Raw genomic sequence first — 23,013 nt, forward strand, 5'->3', positions numbered from 1 at the left:
CAGAGACGCATGCACAGCGTTATAATTGGTGAATTAAAAAACGACATGGGACACATGTCAATGAGGTTTGTGGAACTCAAAGGTATACAACAATTTCATTTTTTAATTTATTCTATATTTGGCTGCGTGTCAGGTGTGGCGTGGTGCCCATAAATCCGTTCTCGACGCCGTTTGCCTGTCGACGACGACTCGGACAGACTGGGCTGCCTTAAAATTCTAACGGCAGCTCACCGATCATGCTGACGGGCTGACGATCCCCATCTCTGCTTATATACAGTATATTCAAAGTGGGAACCATATGTTGTTATGAGCTTTATATAGATCTAGTAAAGAAGTCAACCCACCACATGCTGGATTACGCCAATGCATCTTAAGCCTGGTACACACATAAGGATTTGTAACATTTTAAAAGATTTGAGGTCTGTGACAGATGCCGCACGTTTAAGATTAAGATATCCTTTATTTGTCCCATACTGGGGAAATTTACAGCCTACAGCAGCAAGAATGTGGGTAGAAGGATAGAAAATCAGGCATTGGTCCTATTGTGTGTGTTCTGCTCTGATGTCAACACAGAACAGCACGCATAAAGATTCTCTTCCATCACCGGTTTAGAATCCAGCCCTCAAAAAGGGGACGGACCTCTCATATAATCACGCGTGATCTCACAAACATGAAGCCGAGGAGAAACTTCCAGGTATGCGCCAGTGAAGAAGACCGCAAGCGGTAGTGTGGTAAATTGGCAATGTTGGCAAGAAAATGCTTGCTTTGGAAAATATTTCCTCTGGGAAAACCACTTTTTACAAAGAAAACATCCGGTAGAACATGGTCTTTTTTTTTTTACCACCTGTTCATCAATCAGGACGCTTCTTGGATTGGCAACATTCAATTTATGTCACAGATGACTCTTGAAACAGCACACCTCAGACGAAAAGATAAATCTTTTCAGACAATCTTATCTGTGGTTGGAAAGGGGCAAAACAGCCTGATTATCTTTCTGTGTGTACCCGGCCTTAGCTGCTCTGTGACCGAGGGACTTGGAAACATTGAATTTTTTCATATCGTGACCAGAAATCACATTGCGTGTAATGAATCAGCGTCAACTGTGAAACTGCACGTTTGAATCCTTTATTCTGGCAGACAAGTGCAAGTGTTCGTACATTTTTATTTCCACACCTACTTCCCTGCCAACAATAAAGGACACTGAAGATTCAGCAGCATTTTACGTTGTTTTAAAAAAAAAACTTTTTAATTTTTTAAAGATTTGATATCACGCAAACAAATCCGTTGTATGTGAGAAAATGCCTCAAAATCTAACAATATAAGTTCAAAGTCATGGTTACGTTCTTTGCTGTTTTATTTGGATGGTCTTCCTGTTGTCTTCGATCAAATGATGTCTGCAGAACATGTAAGATTTTAGCTCAGTGAGATACTCAAGGATGAAAAGAATTTTTGCAACAGATGCGAGATTTTAAACAGGCCTCTACTTACAGAAACTCTCTGGGTTGGCGTTTGGTCGCTTTAGAATGGGGTCGAAAAACAGCAGTCTTAAACGTCCGTACAGTGGAGGAAGCGGTTCGACCACAAAAGTTGAGTTTCGTAAGACTTTCAAGAGATCCTTTTTTTATAATGAGAGCAGAGTTGTCAGACAATCACGAGCCCCTATTAACAATGCTAATTGCTGAATTTGACTGAGTTTTTGAAACAGTGTCCTTAAATCTCGTCCCGAATGATCTGCTATCGCTTTGATTGTGGTGAGGATGATGGCCTTGAGCCAAGTCTTCAAATTTTATAAAGCAATGGTCAGACGTAGAAGTGGTATACGGTAGTACCCTTACATTTGAGGTTGCTAGCATCTAAATAGTGTTACCATTCTTATGGGCCGCGCTGTCTAGTATCTGCATGAAAACCTAAGGCGTCAATTATTATGTGAAACGCCACGGCAGATTTTCCTACAGGAGATTCATTGCATATGAAAGTCACCCGCCACTAATTAGTGTATTATCTCCGCAAGTCACTAAGTCAGCCACAAATTCTGAAAATGCATCTAAAAAGCCACTGTAAGACTCAGGAGGACGGTAAATCACACCAATTATTTAAAAATAAATAAATAAACAGCAACGAGGCTGTGCATCTCATAACAAGAACTTAATACGTTTTAAAGGCGTTTCAGCGAGGTCTAAGTTTGAGGGATTTGGAATAGCTACGCCCCCGCCCTTCTCACGAGGATGTGCGCACGTGAATTGGTAGTTCAAGTAATTTCAGTGGGGAAAATTCTAAGCGATATAAGCAAGTTGAACGTGTTCACAGAATGAATTAAACTCATATGTCAAAACTCCACAATATTCCTTTTTTCCCTCTGTCACATTTTTTTCAAACCCACTTTTTTTTCCTCACCTCCTTTGGGCAATGATCGCTTTCAGATCACATAAGCTGGAAAACAATTGATCATGTCACACCAGACGACGACGATCCAAACGCGAGATGCTGATTTACTGCGTGAAAGCATGCGCAGTTGATGCATTCTCTCGCCTCACATGGTTCTGTGAGAAGCACAGGCGAATATATGCCAGACCTTCGGTTACGGCTTTGAAGTCTGTAAAGGGTACAGCGTGAAAGTGGTTCACGTGCAATTAGCTTTGTATGCTGACTTTGTGTTGGATTTCATAGAAGGGATATATGGTGAATATAAAGCAGCAGTAACGTGAACGGCACATTAAAGATTCACATGGAGAAAGGCCATACACACGCACACACACACTTGCAATATATTGACTGCATCCAACACATACTAAAGTGAAGCGTGTCCACCCTCCAAAACTGTAAAAGTGACATCTGCACAGTATTGGTATAATTCAGTGGACACAAAGGAGGAGGCACTTAATGGTGTACTGAAGTCCTAAAACGTGACCACCTGCTTCCTTGTTTTGTCTTTTCCCTAAAGGGACTAAACTCAAAAATCATACCCTTCAGGAGTGGCAAGCAAGCGGCCCGTTGGCCTGAGCGGCGAGTGGCTGGCCGCCGTCACAGAGGAATAAATTTGTGATTTTGTAGCATATTAAACAATTCAACATGATTTTAGGGTGGGGTTTTGTGATGGTGGTGTGCAATGGCAAGGCTCGAAAGATGTAAGCACTTTGGCATCAATCAGTATTCACATTTTCCACCGCAAACGCAAAACTACGAATGAGTCAGAATTTATGTGGCAAAATGCAAATCTGTCAAGTGTTATTGAAACCACTCGCCGCTAACTCGTTACATCCGCAACATGTGCTTATATTTTTAGGATTCTATTACCGTATTTTCCGCATTATAAGGCGCTCCTAAAAGCATTCAATTTTCTCAAAAGCCGACAGTGCGCCTTATAATCCGATGCATCTTATATACGGATCAATATTCTGATTACTTGGACATCGTATTTTAAATGTTCTTTAAAGCGCTTCGTTCCATCTGCAGTGCTTGGGAAAGCTCGAAATAAGTAAAGCTGTATTGCATTCTATTCCCTTGAACGTAGCTCCATGTAGTGGATGCATGACTGAACCGCAGCTCCTATTGTAGCTTCTATTGTATCATGTGTCATCTATCATGCAGTGCGCCCTATATATGAAAACAGTTTTAAACAGAGGCGATTGCTTTAAGACTGCAAGGGAAGCTCAGCTTCCCCTAAAATGTCAAAAAGTAAGTGATCAAATAAACCGCGCGGATGCTGGGCGTCTCGAGAGTTCTGAGTAGGTTGTCCCAATGCATAGAAACGAGACGCAGCTCATCTGACCAGCTGCACGGTCACCGAGCGCTCTGCAGATAATTCTACGTCGCGGGGGAAGAAGAATGGAGCGATGAAGGCGGTGATGATAAGGACGTGTATGCACGTGTGATTGTCTGGTTGTGTATGCGTGAACAGGCCGAAGCTGCTTCGTCAAGGTCTGCTCATGAAGACAGTCCTGTTTTATCAATCCATGGCCGAGAAGGAGGGGGGTGATGGTGGGGGCACTAGCATCCATGCATACCTTCCATCCAGGGGAAAGGGGTCCAAATAGCATTGTTTGTTTTGGAGGGACGGCCGCCAACAATTTCAGGTGGCCTTGAGTCCGTGGTTGTATCCCTTCACTGGCACCGATCAGCCAAATCCTCAATTCCTTTTCGAAGCGAGAATTCCAACTTCTCCATGTTGTCGATCGTAGGGAGACACTCCAGAACCTCAATTGCGGTTGAGCTCAGTCACCGCTTGAGTCTGAGTGTTGGACATTCGCACTAGACCATCAAGAATGACCGGCAGCTTCTTCACTTCCAATAAAGCTGGTCCCGTCGGTTGGATTTTGCGATAGAACAGGAAACTGCTAACACCAAACCGCAGCATACCTGCTGTCAGAGGGCCGATAATGTAGATGTCTTCCTCCTCCTCAACGGACAGTATTGACAGGCACACCATTCTCCGCTTCTTCCGTGGATCTAGGGTGTACCCGGCAGCAAATGTCCCAAAGGGCAAGCAGGCTCCCCACTGCCTGCTCTTCTCCTTGAGAAAATTTGTCGATTGCATCAAGAGACCAGCCAACCAATTCCATGGTTTGTTTTTAGGATGAAAAATACGGCGGAGGCTAGGAAAAGACAGCACAAAGACAGCACATGGACTGAGTAGCGAGCAAGGAGGGGGGAGGGGGGGGGGGGAGCAGGAGCAGGGCAAAAAAGCGTCCGCCTTCGTCGAGAGCCAAGCAGAAAATATTGTATAGAATTTTTTTGGGGGTACCAAATGAGGTGCCATTTGCGTTTGTAGTAAATGAGAAACACATGAGGAAGCACAGAGGCTTGTCACAGTGAAGTCTTTATTAGCTCAGCTCCATTTGCGTCTTTATAACAATGTGACAAAAACATTCAAGTGGGAACATTCTCCATGGTTATGTGCATAAAGGTCATGTGACGCTCCCCCACTTTCAGTTTGCCTGCACTCCTTGAGCGCACCGGCGACTGCAATTTATCATTTTCCATCTTTTGAGGCTTTTTGACAACACGGCTGCCCACAAGGTCATTTGAAGGCGACAAGAAGACAAGACAAAATGGCTTATGACTCATTTAACAACTATTTGGCCGTAATCGTCTGTCAAATGCGTGTAGTGTGTATTGTGTGCACGTACTGCATTGTGCCGTTTTAATATGTGGTGGCTATTGTGCTCTTGTTGGGCTGCAGAAACAACGTATAAAACATTATTCGGTTTGCTTCAGCCCGCTACGAGTTGAAAAGTGCAAAAGTAAAACTGTAAAAATATCAAGGCAGTTGTGAGCAGGGTTGAGAGCGTTGCTTTAAGTATGTATTTTGATAGTTACTTGTTATAGATGGATTTTGTAATATAATCCAAGTACCATAAAATGAAAGAATGTACCGGTAATTGGAATACATGTAATTTGGATTATTTCATACCAAATTTATTTAAAAAACATTAATACGATATATATTTGTACACATTTGACTGTTTTTTTATGTCCTATTGTTGTATAACCCTTTCAGGGACAGCGATTTCGACAGTGGACAGCTTATCATGTTAACGGGTTGCAGGGTGTATGAAAGGGTGATTAATATGCATGGTTTTGAAATGCCGGAGGCAACTCAAATCCAAAGCACAAAAACCATGTGAAGAACTTGTGTACTATGCTGCTGAGATGGATCGATAGATAGTTGGATGGATGGATTGAAGGCCGCGTGCAACAATGCCTGTTTTCAAACTGTCCCTGAAGGCAACCCGGATAGCTGGATAGATAAATAGATAGCATTTGAAACAATTGCTTAGCTACATACAGAAAGCTGTTGTCAGATTGTTCCTGAAGGCAACACCTTATGGAGATTTGACTGATGGATACAAAGTAGATAGATAGATGACTTCATCTCATGAGGGAAATTAGTTCTGATAGCCCAACAAAAGTTTTTCAAACCTTTTCCACAGGATCAGTGTGCGTTAAAAGTTAAATGTAACAGAGTGGAGTTAGCATCAGTGCTCCAGTCTTACACATATATGTATACACGTACGCACAACTTTTCGTAATTTTGACGGATGATATGTGACATCACCATCGGAACCCCGCCTTTTTTTTTTTTTATTCTGGGTGACAAATTTAGCAGATGATATTGATAATATGGCATTTATATCATATCGCTATGGGTGATTTGTGACAGGAATTATTTTTTTATATTTACCTACAAGTTGCGGGCGTGGTGACAGCCTACTAGCTCCTCATATAGTGACAAGCACTCGGAATAAGTTTCAAGGTGAATTTGTAAATGTTATTTTAAATGGAAGAATCCTCCAGCGAATATCATTCAAAACCGCCACCATCTATTTTCTTTGAGTCACTTGACAAAGCGACCACACTAAGACCAACATGTCCAAAGCCAGTGACATGTCTCACTTCATCGTTGGCCAGCAAAACCCTAAATTTTGGATGAGCATTGAGCTATCTTCTGAGCAGTTATCGACTTAATTCAGGGAAATTGTCCAACAAGGCAAAAGCGAGCGATTGTGGACTCGACTGCACCGTCTCTCTGCCTGCATTAAAAATGCGGTCCTGCAAAATAATCCATAATGTTCTTGAATGTAGCTATAATCTGAGGATGTGTTGTTGTTTTTTCTGTAACAAAACTCAGTTAAATTTTTTTTGTATCCAGAATACATAATGCCGTTACATAATGTACCTTTGTATTCGGTTACTCCCCAAGCCTGGTAATGAGGTGTCATCTGTGCACGTTGACATGAAAATAAAGATAAAAAATATAAGTTTCAGAATGTCAACAAAATTTCAACTGAAACACATTAGCACGTTTTGGCACACGAGCTAAATTGTTCATAAAACTTAACAAAAGCATCTCAACAAAATTTTCCAGCATATCTACATCGACAAAAACATTTTTGTCACCTAAAAATATTTGTGTCAACAAAATTTTGCAAACCAAAGAATGTCATGAATGACACATTTCAGCATGTCAACAACAACAACAAAAAAACCCAGTTTTGGCATATCAACAAAAATATGTCAACTAACTGTCTCTGCATGTCAACTCAATTATCGACCAAAACATGTCAACAAGACCAAAAAAACCCAATAGCATGTTTCAGCATATCAACAAAACAGCCTTTCAACAAAATGTGTCACGCTAAAGTATGTTCCAGCTTTTCAAAAAAAACATGTCAACCAAACATGTTTTGAAATGTCAGCAAAATTGTCGACCAAAGCATGTCAATAAAACATGCCACTAAGTTGTGTCAGCAAAAACATGGCAACTCAACATGTCAACACAACATATTTCAGCATGTTAACAAAAATATGTCAGCATGTCATCAAAAACCATATCAACATTATTCAGAACATTTTTCACAGTGTGCATGGTAAAGGGAGCATCAAAACCTGGTGACATTTCAAAAATATTCATTTGAGGATGTAGCATCTGCCATCTTATTTCCAAACTTTTCCCTGTGTTTTCAAAAACGCCAAAGCGGTACACAATTGCAAAAGCCCTCTTTGCTTTACCACCCTGTTCTAAGGTCACCACAAATAAAATGTATTATTATTATTATTATTATTATCTGTGAATTTGCCTTCTGTGACAAGAATCTGAGAAAAATTTGGGTACGCTGAGTAACTACAGCTGTTCGGCATTGTTTGGGGGCGAAAAGGATCTACCGTTGTTTATAATATAGAGAATACCCCATTCATTAATAAATTGGAGACCCGCGGCTATTAGTCCGAAGTGGTACATATGTCCAAATTATTTTTTTATGGCAAAATTTGGCTGTTACGGCTTTTGTTGTCTGGAAACCATCAAAGACCTCAATCATATTAAAAAATTGAATACATTGATTTTTGTGAAAATATGCACTAAATGGTTTTTTTGCTGGTTGTTTGCTGGTTTTGTGCTGTCCTTGGATGGCATTTTCTACGCAAGAGAGTTCTTTGCGTCGGAAAAAAAGAATCACAGTACATGTATGGGATTTTTAAAAAATTATGTTGATTTTTGCTTCAAGCCGTTTGTTGTTGGGTTAGGATAGTGGATCTTTTATACACACATTAAGAAATGAATTATGAAAAATGAAATCATTTAAGTGCATGTGTTTTGTTCGTTTGTAAAATGGCATTTTTGTTATGCTTCTAGTTAGGAAGTGTGTCACCACCTAGTAGGACTGATGAAATATTGTGGCCCACTCCAGCAGTGAAGTTGCTCATCCCTGTTTTGGACCAAAGTTGAGGCTTGTGTTTTCCTGAAAGAATTTGTGATTAAAGTCATGTAAACACTAAGACACTTGTTTTCATGGCGACTGCTCACACACAAGTTTGCATTTCCACCTCTTTTTTTTTTTTAAGCTTTTAGTTCCCGATACCTGTAGTTCCTGGCACGAAAAGGTTCCAATGAGCTTCAGCACTGAAGAACCAAGCCACAAGGTTCTTGGACCTTTCAAAAGTACAACCTCCCCTTGCAGGATCTTCTTTTGGCCCAAGAACCATATTTTTGGAAATAGTTCAATCCTAAATTTTGGAAACGTCATGTTCTTGCTACTTGTAGGTCTTTCCATCTTCAAGCTCCAACCAGAGCCCATCATAAATAGTGATTCTGGTCTCTCTGGAAAGTACCACCCATCCTTGAATGGTTTTCTTTGGCCCTCCATAAACCCCGGAACTATGTTTGGAAATGGTAGCCAAAAAGGTCCTAGTTCCTGGGTAAAGTTCCATGCAATGGCAATGCTTTGTGAATGGCGCTCATTTTAACAGTTTGAAGTTGTTTTTGAAAACACATTTTTGCACAAACACAATAGTAGCTGATGATTAACTCACCCCCTCCACATTTTATGTAACACAGTGATGTGGTCACCATGTTCTAATGTAAAGTGTGTGTGTGTGCGTGCGTGTATGTCGGATGAGTCATAGTAATGTCTGGCCCCTTGTTATTTCACTGACAAAATGGCAGTTGGAACCGATTAAGAGGCCAGAAGGACAAGGAGGAGGTGGTCCTGGGCCCTTTGTCTCATATGTTCTGTGTGGGTGTGGAGGTAATGATGATAGACAAACTAAGCAATTGCGAATGCTTTGTTCTTGACGAAGCTGATCGGATCAAAATAATCAGTGGCACACCCACAGGAAGTAAAGAAAATGTGAATTTAAAGGGAAGTCAACCACCAAATTTTCTTGATATGTTCTATGCGCCTGCATGAGTCTTAAGCAGCAAAATCCAACATTCTTTAGCCTTCTCAGACGGCGGCCATTTTGCCTCTTGCTGTCGAGTGAAAATGACATCACAGTTGCCGCTGAGCAACTGTGATGAAATGAAAATGACATTGCTCAGCGGCAACTGTTATGTCATTTTCACTCGACAGCAAGGGGCAAAATGGCCGCCGTCTGAGATGGACAAAAACGGGTGGATTTTATTACCGGTACTTAACTCATACTCCACAAACCCAATATTTATCAGAATGCCATGTTTACTTGAGTGGAGCTGCATCGAACATATTCTTGGAAAGTATATTTTGGGGTTTTTCTACACTAAACTTATCCAAGAAAGTTTATGGAATAGAAAACTATTCCGGGACGACCAACAAATTAACTTCTGATTTGGCATTAAATGTTTAAGAGCTGGATTCCAATACTTTACTCTGTTGTCTTTTATAGCTGAGCAGAAAGTACACCACTTTCACGGTTTCCTTCAATGCAGCATGCGATATGCAAAACGTGACTTGTGAGGCTTGTCAGAAATGTATTTTTCCCCCCTTAATACTGGATTGTTTTTATTCTTATGGCTGAGTATGTTTAAGTTATTGTTTTGCCAGTTTCCTTGCATGTGGCATTAGATGTGCAGAAAGTGATCTTGTGAGACTTGCGGGAAATGTGGTGAATATCTAAAATATTTCACTGATCACAAATTTAGTTTATCGTCTTTCATAGCTAAGTAGCGATATCAAGTGGAATTTTCAGCTTTCCCAGTTTATATGAAAGCATCATTCCATATGCAGAATGTGACTAGTAAGCCTTGTGGGAAAATCAAGTCAACGTTTAAAAAAAATCTAAAATGTTCCTCTTAAAAAAATCTAATGCATTGATTACGAGTATAAATAATCAATTTACGTAAATTTCAGTTTCCCCAGCATCCTTGAAGGCAGCATCAGACTCCCGAAAGAGTCTGTTGAATCAGATATGCTGAACGTGACTAATGAGGCGTGAAGGAACTAGACCCAATGTCTAAATATTAATTGTCAATTGTTACTACATCCAATGAGCACAATTGTTAATTCTTATTTGTCACGTGTCCTTGAATGTAGCTTCAGATGGCGAGAAAACTCACTTAATGTTGTGAAATAAAGCCCCTTTTTTCATCTCTTACAATGCCAGACAAGATCAGAATGAAGTGAGATGATGATGATGTCATCGTCCTAAAAAGCACCATCAAGATGTTCCTGCCATTTTTAAACATCTTGTGTTTGGGCACGTAGGAGGAAGCATAAAACATCACAGTTTGATGGTATTAATACAATACAATACATGCTGATTAATAATAATAAGAGTGACACCATCTTCCCTGTAGGGATTTCTATCCCCCCGCCAACCCCCCTCAACAGTGAAACTTGAATACGATGAGCACGATGCGCTTGTACTCCTTTCTGAAGTTGTGGTTGAGCGCACCGTAGATGACAGCGTTGAGACAACTGTTGAAGTAGGCCATGAAGTAGCTGGCGGTGAAGAGCCACTCGGGGATGGCGCGGCCCAGTCGCGGGTCCAGCGCCACTGCCAGACCGATGAGGTTGAGCGGCGCCCAGCACACGGCGAATAGCACGAAGACCACGAACATGGTGAGGAAGTTGCGCAGGTCGTGCGGCTTGAGCTTGGGCCGCGAGTCGGGTTTGACGCGGCGCCTCACGCGGATGACCAGCATCCAGATGCGCAGGTAGCAGTAGCAGACGATGGCGATGGGCAGCACGAAGTGGACCACCACCACGGCGATGGTGTACGCCGAGCTCACCGACTGGGCGAAGGTGCACGAGTAGACACGCGGGTCGTACTGCAGCGACTCCATGAACCAGTTGGGTACGATGGCCAGCACGGTCAGCGCCCAAACCAGAGCCACGTAGCACACGGTGTTGGCGCCCGAGAACAGCCGGTCATAGCGCAGGCTGTGGCAGATGTAGCAGTAGCGGTTAATGGCGATGCCCGTGATGTTGAAGATGGAGCCGATCACGCTCAGGCCAATCAGGAAGCCGCTCACCTGTCAGTGGGAGGTATGATGAATTTAGGGCTTTAAACAAGGGGGAGGGGTTTTCAAATGAGGGGTTCATGCCTGGCCTTGGGTTTCAAATTCCAAGTAGGATTTTAAACCAGGGTTAAATGTGGGTTTTCCAGGCAGAGCTAAGGTTTTGAGCACGGGTTAAGAAATTAGGGTCGAAAGCCAACACGAGCCTCTTCTCCTCTCTCAAAAGGCATTGTCGATGAATGAAAGATTTTCGTAAACATGTAAGATGTAAGTCAATATGTGTATTGCTGTGATCTTGGTCTCAAATACCGTATTGACCCGAATATAAGACGGTGTTTTTTGCATTGAGATAAGACGTGAAAAAAAAGTTGTGGGTCGTCTTATATTCGGGGTCTAGACGTTATATCCGTTCACGACGCTAGATGGCGCCAGATATCACTGAAGCGAATGCTGAAATTGACTCCCCAGCCAAAGTGAACCCCTGTAAAATGGAGAAACGTAGCGACAATCTGGAGAAAAGTGGGTCGGAGATCGGCCAGGTAAACTGGCAGATGAGGAGAGGTTATGATGTAATTTACATTTCAAAAACCAGAAGCCATTCATTTACGAGTGTGATTGCACTTTAGTTTACATATTTAAATGTTCAGATATTAAGATTAGACTGAGGCAAAATAACATGCTTTTTCACTCAAATATATTGTTATAATCAATTGTTTCAAATGTACTGTAATTATGTTCTGTATAAAAATTAATTTGGTGTTCAAAAAGTCTTTTTTTCAAACTTGAGTCTTGAAAAAGAGGGTGTCGTCTTATAATCAGGGGCGTCTTACGTTCGGGCCAATACGGTATGTAAAGTATAAATACTGTTTGCATATTGTAAGCATACTGCTATGCAAATAAACCAAAAATCCTAGCGGGGGGTGCATCTCCTACCTCGTGGTTTTCATCTTTCACGGGGGGGTCTCCGGTTCTCATTAATGAGGGATGACTGTAAACACGTTTGAGGTTATGAGCGTGGCCACGGAACAAATGAAACGTGTTTCAAGGCACCACAGTCATGTGTCATTGTGCATCTATCTGTGCCCGTGACATATAGTGACAGACAGAATAATTAAAAGCTCTTCCACGAGATGACCTGCGAACAAACCTGAAAATGAAAAAGGCCCAGATTTCACGAGGAGTCGTATTCTGAGGACATTGAGAAAACATTCTTCTTCTTTGAGCATTCCTCCTTTTTTATGCCTCTCACCTGGCAGTGCAGGTATCCCGCGATCCAGCCGCCGTGGAAGATAGCCGTTAGTATTAGCGGATACGGGTACACGGCCACCAGAAGGTCAGCCAGTGCCAGGCTCACCACAAACGCGTTTCCTGAAAGGAAGACAGCGCCTTCGGTTACTCGGCTTGCAAACGACACTTGCGACAATGTCAGGCTTTGAAGACATTTAGTGTTCAGGTCACTTGTTTCAGCTTTGTCTTTCACACTAAGCTTAAGCGCATTTACTGTATTTGCATTATACATTTGTGCTCCACTTTTAATCACGGATGCAAAAAAATAAAAAATAAGACTTCTCGACTTTCTCATGAATTTGTCACTGTTGTTTTTGTCTGGCACAATAATAATAATATAATTTATAATATATGTCTTCATATTCATGCGTCAAGGGTTAGCTTCAGCAGCTGCTGGAATGCTTTTTCTGAACCTTCAAGCTGTGATTTACAACATGGTAAAATCCGTTTTCCGGAAGCTTTTATTGTTGAAAAAGAAAAGGTTTAGGATTTCAGATGGTTTCAAGCCAATGTTAGGTTGTCAAATTAGAGTTTTAAGCCTGATTTGGGTTTTCAAAGTAGGATTTCAGGTGAAGGTTTCAAGCATTGTTTCGGGTTTCAAACAAAGGTTAGGCTTTCAAATCAAGGTTATGGGACTAAAATTATGTTTTTAAGTTAGGGGTTTGAATTCAGGTTTTAAACCAGGGTCATGGTTCTAAATTAGAATTTCAAATGAAGGTTTTAAGCCATGGCAGTACAGTGCTCAACTGGTCAGCACATCCACCTCACAGGACAGAGGTCATGCATTCGAATCCGGCCTGTGTGGAATTTGCATGTTCTCACCGTGCCTGCGTGGGTTTTCTCCGGGTACTCCAGTTTCCTTCTAAATTGTCCCTAGCTGTGATTGTGAGTGTGATTGGCTGGCAACCAATTCAGGGTGTCCCCCACCTTCAGCCCGAAGACAGCTGGCATAGGCTCCAGCACATCCTGCGACCCTCGTGAGGATAAAGCGGATTACAAAATGAATGGATGGTTCCAAACCCGGTTTAGAGTTTCAAGTCAGGGTTAGTGTTTCAAATTAGCCAAGGTTTATGGTTTTAAATGAGGCTTTCAATCCAGGTAGGGTGAAAGGTGATAGTTTCAAAAAAGGGTTCAAGCCAATTTTGCCGTTTTTGTGATGGAAATGAAATCTTGTATTTTGAAAATAGAACATGGAGACGTGTGGCTGCACATTTATGTCTTTGTCTTTTTATCTCGTACGGTTCTCGGAAATTAGGTCGGGGGGGGCGGGGGGGGGGGGGGGATACCGCGCTGCCGGCATATTTATCATCAGGCCCAAGTGTCTTAGCGGTACGGTGCTCGGTCATGCGGCGGGCGGGACAAGTAAATGGGGTTCAAACCTGAGTTTAGGGTTCAAATTAAGAGTTAAGGTTACGAATTAGGGTTTGAAGTCAAAGTTTCAATTCAGTGGTTCGGGACACAAGCGTTTAAGTCAAGTCAAGTCAAGTCAAGTCAACAGTATTTATAGAGCACTTTCAAACAGCCATCGCTGCATACAAAGTGCTGTACATGGAGCGATTTAACATATACAATAAACAGTAAGACGAATCAGTAATAAGTAATAAGTAATAAGGCGGTAGAAAGCACCAAGCAGTAAAACCAATAGCAAATCTAAGTCATGCTGAGTCAAACGCCAAAGAATACAAGTGACATGTTTAAGACTGCAGGTTAGGGGTTCGAGTCTGGGTTCGGCAGTTAGGCGTTCAACGTGAGTGCTTCAAGCGAGGTCTTGGTTTTCGAAATTGTGATTAGGAATCTGGGTGTATAGGGCAGAAGTAGGCAAACTACGGCCCGCGGGCCGAATCCGGCCCTTTGGTCTTTTTAATGCGGCCCGCCGAAGGTTGGTCCACAATTAAGGTTCGATGTGAATGATTGCATTCATTTCAATTGGACTCGTAATGACAGGCCTTTCACCGTCAGGTGGCGCATTGACTTGAAGTTGCTGAACATGGGGGCGGGGGTCTTTTCGACCACCTTGGACCTCTGTATCGCTCTACTTCTACTGGTCTGATCACAACCCATATGCAGCATTGCACAGGCTAAAATAGGTCATCAACAACATTGTTAGTCATTTTTTAAAAAAGTATATTATTACAGTACTTTTATGCTGGGCGGCCCGGTAGTCCAGTGGTTAGCACGTCGGCTTCACAGTGCAGAGGTTGTGTAGCCCAACTATTTGCACAGCAAGACTATAGAGGTACCGGGTTCGATTCCAGCTCCGGCCTCCCTCTGTGTGGAGTTTGCATGTTCTCCCTGGCCTGCAGGCTGATTGAACACTCTAAATTGTCCCTAGGTGTGAGTGTGAGCGTGGATGGTTGTTCGTCTCTGTGTGCCCTGTGATTGTCTGGCAACCAATTCAGGGTGTCCCCCGCCTGCTGCCCGAAGACAGCTGGGATAGCTAGTGAGGGACCCTAGTGAGGATCAAGCGGCTCTGAAGATGAATGAATGAAAAGATGAATACTTTCATGCTTTTGTTGTGTTGATGTTTGATATGGCCTCTCAACAAATGCAGTTTTTTTTAATGTACCATAGCTCGTGCTGACCTGGCCCTTCTGTCAAATTTTAAAAGGCAATGCGGCCCCCGAGCCAAAAAATTTGCCCACCCCTGGTTAAGGGTGTCAACATGGGGAAAAGCTTAAACTCCCGTTTAATTCCCTACTCCCCGATCCACATGTTCATCCCCTGCTAGAAGGAGCAGATGTTTTCCCGGAATATCACTGAGGGCCAGCCGGCGTTAACATGCTCTGCACCCCCCCGCCCCCTCCAGCTCCTTCTTTCCCTCCCGGCTCATGCTCCGACATCCATTTCTCTTTCCACTTTCACATTGTCGGGAGGGCGAGAATGGCGGCCCCCTGACCACCGGAAGAAAAGGCCGGCCTCTGTACAATGGCGGCGCATTAGCATTAAATAGCCCGGCAGGAGGTCTGACGGATGATTCCAGATGTTATGATACAGAATAATGGAGATGGAGGAGAATAGTCGGGATGGAAAATTGGAAAAAGTAGAGGGCTGCCAAGGGTGACAACAAGAGGAGTGTGGAGTCAAACACAGTTGTGTGCGACTTCGAGAGAGGGGAGGCGAGCGTGTGGCGAAGTTCCATAAAAGAGCAGTGGCATGTGGTCTCCAAATGGCCGCTTCGCATTGGCAATTGCCCTGGCCAACTTGACAAGTGGAGGTCTGCATGCAGTTTCTTCTAATCGTACTGCGCGCTTTGACCTCCCACAGGGACTACAGCTGATCAGTTTCTGCTTCCGCCGTCTTTCAAGACTGTGATTTAAAAAAAAAAATGAGAGGGGCCACTTCCATTGGCTGCAAAGCAAGTACAGTGCACTCCGCTTAATAGAACACCGGTTAATAGAGTAATCCGCTTAGTAGAGCAAAAGGCTCTGGAACGGATTTGCCTAATGCAATTTCCTATAAAGATACTCCGCTTAGTAGAACAGATCTCCGCTTAATAGAACAGGCCGTAAGCAATGAACATTGTAAACTAGTGCTTTTCGAAGTGTAGCTATCGCGATACTGTACCACTATCGCGAGAAAACGCGGTAGTTCTAGCCGTATACAGTAACAGGTAGCACACGTCACTCCACACATAGACACACGCACGTCACAATGGCTTCAACTTCATTCAAGAGACGAGGGCTATAAGAAGGACATACTCAGACGATACGATGCATTGCCGGATTCTCAGAAGGTACGCCCACGGTTTCCAGGACTTCCCTCTTATCCAGCGCATTGAGAGGGAAGTCAACCGCAAAATTACAGACTCCTGTTTCCAGACAAAAGTAACGAAATTTTTCTCGTGATTTGAGATGTTTGACTGAAGTTGATTAAAGTTGTTGTTTGATTAAAGATATGGACGTCCACAGTCGAAATATCTCTTCTAACTCGTCAGCAGGGGGTTTTCTGCGTGCATAACTTGGTCGTCGACGTGTCTGAAGGTGTACCTAATAAAGTGTCTCCGGTTAATAGAAACCCCGCTTAGTAGAACAGAAGCGCTTCGGCCCAATGGTGTTCTATTAAGCGGAGTGCACTGTAGTGGCGCATACCACACATTTCAAATTGCACTCAGCTCTATGCATCTGCGAAAATACCAAAACGTTGTGTAGCCCAACTATTTGCACAGCAAGACTATGCTACGCACCAGATTTCTGCTAGGCCCAAATATAAAAATAATAATAATAACTTGTGAAGTGACAATGACCTCGTCACGTCACTCTGTCAATGTCTACATTCATTTATACTCATATGTCTCAATCATCTTGTTTATTGTCACAGGGAAGATGGAGTTTAATGAGCGCTATCATACGAAGCCTCTTATCATCATGTGACACCCTACACCCATCACGTGTCAATCACAGAAGGAGCCATGCAGACAAAAACACCGCTCACATTTACAGACACTTCAGAGCGGGGAGACGTCCCTGAAGCAAAGCTGCTCAAGCCCACATTCCAACCCCGAACCTTCTTTTCTACAAATGTGTCACACCTGAACACAAAAATCCAATATTGGCCTTGATTGTGTTCAAAGATGTTGACACCCTTTGGATTTTTCTCCACGTTCCCATTCTTGAATTACATTTTTTTTTCAAACAGCAAGTAACATTTGGAGTGAGATGTGACATTGCAATGATGTTTTGAATTATTATTTTGGGGTTGGGGGGGGGGGCGGGGATCCTAAAAACAATGAATATTGGCAAAGAATAATAACAATACTATTAAAAGTAATAAAAATGCATGTGAAAATAGTAAAGAACATAAAAGCAATACTGATAAAATTGAAAACATAATTAGTTAACAAAGCAAAAAGACAATGCTTGTAAAAATTGTTACACCCCCCACACCCAAATACTAGCAAAATAGGTCATTTAAAAACATATAAAAATGCTAGTAAAAATAGGAATAAAAAATGATCTGCAAAAAAGTATTAAAAAATTATTTGAGAACCATTGAGCAGTAACAAAAATGGTAATATAGCACGCAAATTGTAATAGCCACAAAAGAAAAACAGGACAAAAATTACAAGCAAAAAAAAAAGACTCCGAAATGGTACAAATAAAATATAGAGCCTTCAAACAGCTAGGTTGTTAAAACAAAACAAACAAGCAATTTAGTAGCAAAAGTAGTTCAATAATAATAAAATAATAAGTAGTCGTAGTGAAAATGAAACCCATTAGTTGAAGTGGTACGAAATAGTATCCCCCAAGATGTAAGTGAAGTGAAAGTGCTGGAAGTGTTGTACCAGTTTTCCTGAGTTTCCTGTTTCTGAAGACGGACAGGATGACGAGCAGGTTGCCAATGACGTCCACCACGATGGTGGTGATGAGCACGACGGCCAGGACGGTCATCGCCCACGGGAATGCATGCTGCGAGTGCGGGGCCCCGGCCGCCGTGGAGTTGCGCGACCCTGGCGTGGCCCCAAGGTGCGCTGGGGGCCACGCCGGGGGCGGCTGCTGCTGCTGGGCCGCCATCGGCTGCGGGAGCTTCCGCGGATCCACCAGCCTCGCTGCCGGGTCTCGCTGCGGCCGTAACATGGCGGTGGAATACGTCTCGGGAGCTTTTTACGCGGCGTTTCGGGACATGACGGTGAAGATGCGAGTGATTCGCGCTGGAGCGATGGCACGTTCGAGTCTCGGCGTGCGCGGCGTTGGCGGTGGCACGCGTGGATTCTCGCTCACGTCCCGTCGTGCCATTTTAGCGCGCTTCCCTTTTTTCCCCGCGCAGGTGTTTGCAGCCGAGCGGTTTCTGCCGGTGAATGAGCGTGTCTGGGGCTTGCGCGTGCCTTTTACACTCTCACTCAGCCCGCCTACGCCCCCCCCTCCTCCTCCAGTCCCCCTCTCCTCCTCTATCTCGTTGCCGCTGTTTTCCCGCCCATTCCACAGTTGTCTCCACTTCACGAGCCTTATAAACGTCAACAACTCCTGCTTCTTTTCTTTGATCATTTTCATTGACATTCACATCAAAGTCGATGGGCCAATCTGCGCAGCCTCAAACTGTGACGGTATAAATACCCCCAATGGTATGTGGGCTTCTTCTAGTGCGCTGGTTTTTAAAGTGGGTTCGATCGAACCCGAGGGGTTCAGTGAATCGGTCTTAAGACACACCCGACTCAACCTGTCAATTAGTTATGACATGACTGCTTAGCCAATACTGGCTGCTTCATTTTGTGCACAATTAATGAATGCTTTTTTTATGTCTTGAATTTTGGTTTGTTTGGTTTTTTTAATCATATTTTTATTTTTCACTAATGAAAAGTTCAGTGAATGTGCATATGAACTGGTTGGGTTCGGTACCTCTCAGAAGGTTAAGAACCACTGGGGATTTGTTCACATACCACGAGAAAAGTGGTTCTTAACCTTCTTAGAGGTAACGAACCCAACCTGTTAATATGCACATTCACCGAATCCTTCAGTAGTGAAAAATAAATATGCAGTGATAATTTTACAGTTTGAGCCCCGGAAGTCCCTGGGATTCGCTGATCAGAAAAATATGAGTCCCATTATGCATTTAGAGAGCAGTGTTGTGTCCAAGGGCCGGCAACCTGAGGCCAAGGCCAAGGCCAAGGACTTGACTCCGAGGCCAAGGCCAAGGACTTGAGAAATTTTCCGAGGCCAAGGCCAAGGACCAAGGACTGATTTTGAAGCTGAGGCCTAGCCGAGGACATGTATAAAACAATGCTATCATACCACTTGGTCGGTCTTCAAGATTTGCAACACCCCATCAATCATAACCCCTTCCACTCCCTAACGCTTGAATGAAGTGTTTTTATTCAAAGAGTAGAACAGTCAGGGTACGTGTTATTTATACTGAGAAAAACAAAAATAAAAACATGTGATATCCATTTATGAATCAATGTTTTAGTGCAGTAGTTTCTTAAGATGAAATTAATCAACACTCAACAGGCATGACATGGCACGGAAGGCAAGTTGAGAAATGACTTTGCATAGAAGTCAATCACTGACTGCAGAAAAAGCAGTAATCTCTCAGTGATAATTTTACAGTTTACCGGCAGCGAGTCCCTGGGACTCGCTGATCAGAAAAGTATGAGTCCTGTTATGCATCGAGAGAGTCCCAAATTTCGACTTCTGAAATGGTCTACTTATTCAATTGCATATGTTAATAACACAAACAACAACATAAACATACCATTATAAACAAATGCTGCAAAAATGTAAATAATTCACTAGCAGGCCTGAGGATTTTGGAAATTCATGGTAAACGTTTTTCGGTTCCGTCGGATTACCCGATGGGAAACCACGGTAACTAATGTTGGGTTCCGTAAACGTTCATCATGGGAACCCATTTTTCTATTTTGACTGATATTCATAATCAAGAATTCTGACACTCAAAAGTATAATGTTTCAGGGGTAAATGTTTGAAAACGAATCATTAACAATGAACATTGCATCAGTAGCTGTGTACTCCAGGTTTATTCCAAAAAATAAATGGATCAAAAACTGGTGTACTCATGCGGCATCATCAGAGTATTTTTCCAATCTCCCACTGCAAAGATTAATTTACTGGTAATCATTAATACAGGTAAGTATTGATGTGGCTTGACATCCTCTTCCCAAGATGACGCATGTGTAAACTACAATCAATTTGACGAAAGAATTTAACACACGGCATCATAAATTCTACCAACAGTTAACATTAGCATTCCTACACCTTGTGACGAATGTTTTATTCATAAAGTTACCATGCTACAACCAGTAAATTATAGAATAACCAATACTGTTTCATAATATTTTCTTAACGATTAGCCTACAAATCTAATTACCAACTTGCCTCGTAATCATGCCTCTCGTCGTATCTTGCTCTCGTGTTCTGTGCATACATTTCAGGTGAGTTTAGTGAGACGCCCTTTGGACGATTCATACGAAAAATCAGACTGGCATTCCCATTTCTTAAATGTCGCAATTAGTAGACCATTATGAGATTGTGAGAACATGGCCGTTTTTTTCCGTCTAAAAACGCCCTACTATACATGGTCATATTTTTCGGCTAAAAACACCTTACTATACATGGTGGGGTTTTTTTTGTTTTTGTTAAAACGCCTTACTATTCATAGTCGTTTTTTTTTCGTCCATAAACGCCTTACTATATATACATGGTCGTTTTTATCGGCTAAAAACACCTTACTATACATCACTGGTGTCAAACTCATTTCACATGGTGGGCCACATACGGCCTCGGTAGTTGTCAAGTGGGCCGGACAATTAAAATGTTACCATACTTTGCTGTAAACAACCAAAACAACATGTCTTTCCTTTGTTTTGGTATAAAGAATTACAAGAACATTTGAAAAATGTTGAAATTTAATGAACGTATCTTTGACAAAACATTTCATGAAGCACCTTCCATTTTCTTCAACAAATGTGCAATTTACTTTTATCATTCACATATATGCATTGCAACTGATCCCATTGATTGTACAAACTTTAACAAGTGATTGGTATTGAAAAATATAGTAATGCACTTTATGATTAAACAAGATTTATAAAGAAAGGAAGTTTTAAACCATTTACACGTGCATATAAAATCTAAATTTAATCCCTGCCTACACCTTACAAACCAAGGAGAGTGCTATTAAATGTGTAAATGTGAGAGTGCTATTGATAGCGTCTGCTGTCATGGGTCTGTCTCAGTGATGTAGTGATGTGTCGTTCGCGAACGAGCCGGCTCCGAGAGCCGGCTCTTTGAAGTGAACGATGGGATCCGGCCCCCACCTCATTGGGAGCCGGCTCCTCATTGGGGAGCCGGAGGGGAGGGTTACACACGCACGCACGCACACACACACAGTCACACACGCGCTGCAGTTTAGAGAAGGGGGAGGGGTTAGAGAAGAGACACACACAGCAGCACACTGAGCAGCACGCGAACAAGACAGACGAGGAGACGAGAGAGAGCTAGTTAGTGAAAAAAAAACAACACGGTGGAAAGTGGAAAGGTGAGAAAATGGATAGGAAACGCAGTGAAATCTGGATTCATTTTAATTTAATTGATAGTTCAAAGGCAGCGTGTAGACTGTGCAAGGTTAAAATATCCCATAGATCAGGCTCCACAAATAACCTGCACAGGCACATCAGAAATATCCACCCATCAGTACAATTTGAAGAGAAAAGACAAAGCAAGGGAACCAGCTATTAATGAAGGTGCTAGTGTGTCTGCAACTGTTGCTGCTGCTGCGATGTCACAACTGCCTAGATGTACAACCCAGAGCTCTATGAGCCACTTTATGCAAAAAGCTATAAAACCAGCAAAACAGAACACAATTGATGAGGAACTGGGTAAAATGATTGCAAGGGATTTTCATCCATTTTGTGTTCAGAGAGAATCTTCTCCAAAACAGGGCAAATATTAACAGAGAGGAGAAAGAGGATCAACCCCTCAAAGCTGAGGCACTTGGTTTTTCTTCATGCCAATCTTCGCTAAAGACAAGCTAAAACCTTTACCTGGATGCTGCTTTTTGTCTTTTTGTTTTACAAATTTTAATTTATAATTTGTTGTGTGGTATTCAAAGCTAACTTATGTTGTTTTACTGTAAATAGTTAAAAGCTTATAAATATACACATTCAGAGATTGGAACTTTTTGACGACTATGTTTTGAGATGGGTCTTTGTACTTTGTTTTTATTTTTGTAGCACTCCATGTTGAGTATGTTCAGAAGAATATAAATAAAGTCATATAAATAATAAATATTTGATATGTCTATTTGTTGCATTAGTACTTCATTTTACACATAATATTACGTTATTTTTGGTATTAAATTAATTTAAGCAACAAAAAAAACTGAGGAGCCATTTGGGAGCCTAAAGAGCCGGCTCTTTTTAGGGAGCCGATCCAAAAGAGCCGGCTCTCTAAAAGGAGCCGGAATTCCCATCACTACAGTGATGGACTGAGGCTGCTGTTGTCTTCTTCTCTGGTCAAAACAGTGTCCCCTAGCGGATACTCAATAGATTGCACCTTATTAAAAATAATTATGTCTTTTGTGCATCTTTTTTTCATTTTTAAATTATCCTGCAGGCCTGATTGAACCTCGTGCGTGCGTGTGTGTGTGTGTGGTGTGTGCGCGGGTGTATGTGTGTGCGCGTGTGTGTGTGCGTGTGTGTGTGATGAATGGAATTCCGCATCGGTGTGCGATTGTAAAAAAAGGCTGTGTGTTGAAAAAATAAATCTGAAACTGTATTAAAGGGTGGCTCAATACTGGCTGGCCATATACGGGCCGGAGTTGTAAATTGATTTCTGGCCCAAATACTTCACTCCACAACTGGACCTCATCTGGTTTGCCAGAGTCAAGCCAGTGCCTCCTTTGCCACTCCTGGGCCGTGTTTGGCCCACATGTATTATGCCAGTGCCGACTCAAGGCCAGCTGTGCCAGCTTCATGCCGAATCCGGGCCAGATGCCTTTGCTGACTGGGTAGCAACCCGCATGCGCACATAACGTTATCTGTTGCACACCCCCCCCCCCCCCC

At 42.5% G+C, this 23,013-nt stretch overlaps 1 protein-coding gene and 1 long non-coding RNA gene across 2 annotated transcripts; both read right to left on the minus strand.

Annotated features, from left to right (window-relative positions):
- Nucleotides 1-9,636: 9,636 nt before the first annotated feature.
- mtnr1al (melatonin receptor type 1A like) lies at nt 9,637-18,238 on the minus strand. Its single transcript, XM_052071214.1, has 3 exons — nt 17,781-18,238; nt 12,462-12,580; nt 9,637-11,227 (listed from the first exon to the last, which is right to left on the minus strand). Exons 1-3 carry the CDS (start codon nt 18,070-18,072, stop codon nt 10,577-10,579), a joined length of 1,062 nt encoding a protein of 353 aa, XP_051927174.1. The 5' UTR covers nt 18,073-18,238; the 3' UTR covers nt 9,637-10,576.
- A 2,663-nt stretch (nt 18,239-20,901) lies between these two features.
- On the minus strand, nt 20,902-22,522 carry LOC127604287 (uncharacterized). Its single transcript, XR_007963226.1, has 2 exons — nt 22,425-22,522; nt 20,902-21,181 (listed from the first exon to the last, which is right to left on the minus strand). It is a non-coding gene; the product is annotated as an uncharacterized LOC127604287 (long non-coding RNA).
- Between the last annotated feature and the right edge of the window lie 491 nt (nt 22,523-23,013).

This window comes from Hippocampus zosterae, chromosome 1 (genome assembly GCF_025434085.1).
Source record: "Hippocampus zosterae strain Florida chromosome 1, ASM2543408v3, whole genome shotgun sequence".
NCBI classification, from domain to species: Eukaryota; Metazoa; Chordata; class Actinopteri; order Syngnathiformes; family Syngnathidae; genus Hippocampus; species Hippocampus zosterae.

Excerpts from the sequence above, each read along its gene's own strand:
- mtnr1al (XM_052071214.1), bottom strand. The coding sequence starts at position 18,072 with ATGTTACGGCCGCAGCGAGACCCGGCAGCGAGGCTGGTGGATCCGCGG. Across the intron at positions 12,581-17,780 it reads CAGGAAACTCAGGAAAACTG|GAAACGCGTTTGTGGTGAGC; the intron begins GTACAACACTTC and ends TCTTCCTTTCAG. Across the intron at positions 11,228-12,461 it reads CGGGATACCTGCACTGCCAG|GTGAGCGGCTTCCTGATTGG; the intron begins GTGAGAGGCATA and ends TCCCACTGACAG.